Raw genomic sequence first — 2,284 nt, 5'->3', positions numbered from 1 at the left:
GCTCCCAGGAAGCTGCAGAACGGGAATCGGCCGTGTCGCCGAAAAACCGGTCCGCGCCCCGGGGTCGGGGCAATCGGCCCCCCGAGGAGCATGCGCCCGGGGGATGCTACACGCGCTGGGATCTGGCAAGCACGGGCGAATGAATGGTGCAAGCATGCGTCCTCCGCCCATTCCAGCGTGCCCGGGGGGGGGGGGGGGGGGGGGGGCAGGGCAGACGCCGGCAGCACTCGGCTCCCAATGCTATGGCCGCTGTTTTGGGGCCCGCTCCCGGAAGCAGGCTCTCTAACAAAAAAAGGACCAGCATCGATGCCGAGGATGGGGAAATTCGCGAGAGACCTGCTGCCTCTGCCCTCCCGTCTCCAAGCAGACGGAAAGTCCCGCCAAGGAGCCCGATGGTGGGGGGCTCCGCGAATTCCGCGCGCGCGCGCGCGCGCGCCGCTCCCCCCTCCCTCCCCCCTAGGCCACCGGACCCCAGCTCATGCGGCCCGCATCATTTAAACCAAGCGAGGGAAACCGGACGAGTTGGCTGCTTGCTGACAGACCTCGCCCGCCTCTGTCCTCCTGGCTGGGGAAGCCTGTGCTCCCTCTCCCCGCCGGGTGAGGACCACAAGCACGCAAAAGATACAACAAGGGAGGGAGGGAGAAAGGGCCTGGGGAATAGCCGGGACCCGAAGGCGAGCTAGCGGCGTGGTCTGGCGCTGATCCCGGGACCTGATCAGGCCACCCAAGTGCCAGCGATTCTGACCAGAGTGCCCCATTTCGGCCGCCGCGCCTGGCGGGGGGTCGTCTGCTCCTTGGCACGAATATCCCCCCCCCCCCCCCCCCGGCGACGATCGACTTTCTCTGCCCCTCCCCTCTCTCCCGGCCGAGCCCCAGGCAATACCCTCGACGATGACCCACGCTGGCATCCCCGACTCGGACTTCACCTTCGACCCTGCTTCCAAGGGGCACCTCGTATCGCAATGTGGCGCCGTCCGCTTGGACCCGGGGGGCGCCGGCGTTGCTGTCTTCCATCCCCCGACCCTGGGGGATACGAACTTTCGGCCGCTCGATGCCCCGCGCAAGGGGTTCACTCTGGTGTTTCCGCTGCGCGCGGCGCCGGACGCCCCGGGGCGCTTCCAGGTGCTACTTGGCGAAAAGAAGCGTGGCCTCGGCCAGGGCTTGATCAATGGATTTGGCGGCAAGATCGAGCCCGGCGAGACGTCGGAGGAATGTGCGATTCGCGGTGCGGACATCAACCTATGCTGTGGCAGCCTCCTCCTCCTCCTCCTCCTTCCCCGCTTCTTGTCCCTCTTCTCTCGCACTTTTGCCTGGCCCCATACTGACCGAAAAGCCGTCGTGCCTTGCGTCTCTGGGGGCGGGGGCGGGGGTGGGGGGGGGCCAAAAAAAAACCCGGCAGAACTTGCCGAGGAGGCGCACCTTCACGCCACAAGTATTTCCTTCGTCGGACGACTGAATTTCAACCTGCCCTCCGCAGATCCGAACCGCCTGCTGGATGTGCATGTTTTTGTGGCCTGGCAGTTCACCGGTTCGCCGGTTGAGACTCCCGAAATGCGGCCCTTCTGGGTGGATGCCGACCAGGTGCCCTTCTCGGCCATGTGGCCGGACGACACCATCTGGCTGCCCTACCTGCTGTCCTACCTGGCCGGGGTGTACTCAAGTGACCAGGCCCCGGGCACCACCCCGCAGGCTCTGGCGGCCGACGGACCGCATCTCCTGCTTTTGGCGCACTTCGACATGCCAGACCAGGCCACCGTGGCCGCATATCGCCTGCACTTGGCCTTCGGCGGTGGGGCTGCTCGAGGAGACACCCTGTGGGCTGCGCTCAGCCAATGAGGGGTGCCGCGATCGCCCTGGCTGGGGAGGAAGAAGGGGATGAAAGAAACCCCCCGGGCTCCGAGCAGCGCCAAGGAGGACCGAGGGAGAGATCCGGAAGAGTGAGTGTGAAAAAGGGGCGGGGACAGGGGCCTTTCCGCCGCTCCGCCTGGCCTGCGTCCATTTCTCGTGCCCCCTCTTCGCCACTTCTCACCCTCGAACATGGACATTGTTGGCTTCTCTTGCCCCTCGCTGCCCTTTCCGCGTGTTGCTCCTCCCACGGAGAGGCGCAATCTCGAGGGGGCCCGAGAAATGCCTGATCTGGTAATGTAGATCCATTTAATGGAAAAGCCATTTTCGGGCACAATTGGGTGCATTTGGTTTGGGAAGCCGTTTTCAGATGTCTCACTCGCGCGACCCGGGAGGGGGGGGGGGGCGCTAACAGGGGGGAAGACCGGAAAAGACGTTG

The 2,284-nt window shown here is 65.5% G+C and overlaps 1 protein-coding gene across 1 annotated transcript; it reads left to right on the top strand.

The window, feature by feature from the left end:
• The first annotated feature begins 825 nt into the window (after nt 1-825).
• On the top strand, nt 826-2,169 carry H696_00589 (hypothetical protein). The gene is made up of 2 exons (XM_009494467.1): nt 826-1,225; nt 1,400-2,169. Exons 1-2 carry the CDS (start codon nt 892-894, stop codon nt 1,834-1,836), a joined length of 771 nt encoding a protein of 256 aa, XP_009492742.1. The 5' UTR covers nt 826-891; the 3' UTR covers nt 1,837-2,169.
• Nucleotides 2,170-2,284: the final 115 nt, after the last annotated feature.

This window comes from Fonticula alba (assembly GCF_000388065.1).
Source record: "Fonticula alba strain ATCC 38817 unplaced genomic scaffold supercont2.1, whole genome shotgun sequence".
Taxonomy (NCBI): domain Eukaryota; order Rotosphaerida; family Fonticulaceae; genus Fonticula; species Fonticula alba.
This window is presented reverse-complemented; position numbering and strand designations above follow the sequence as displayed.

Excerpts from the sequence above, each read along its gene's own strand:
- H696_00589 (XM_009494467.1), top strand. The coding sequence starts at position 892 with ATGACCCACGCTGGCATCCCCGACTCGGACTTCACCTTCGACCCTGCT. Across the intron at positions 1,226-1,399 it reads GGAGGAATGTGCGATTCGCG|AACTTGCCGAGGAGGCGCAC; the intron begins GTGCGGACATCA and ends AAAACCCGGCAG.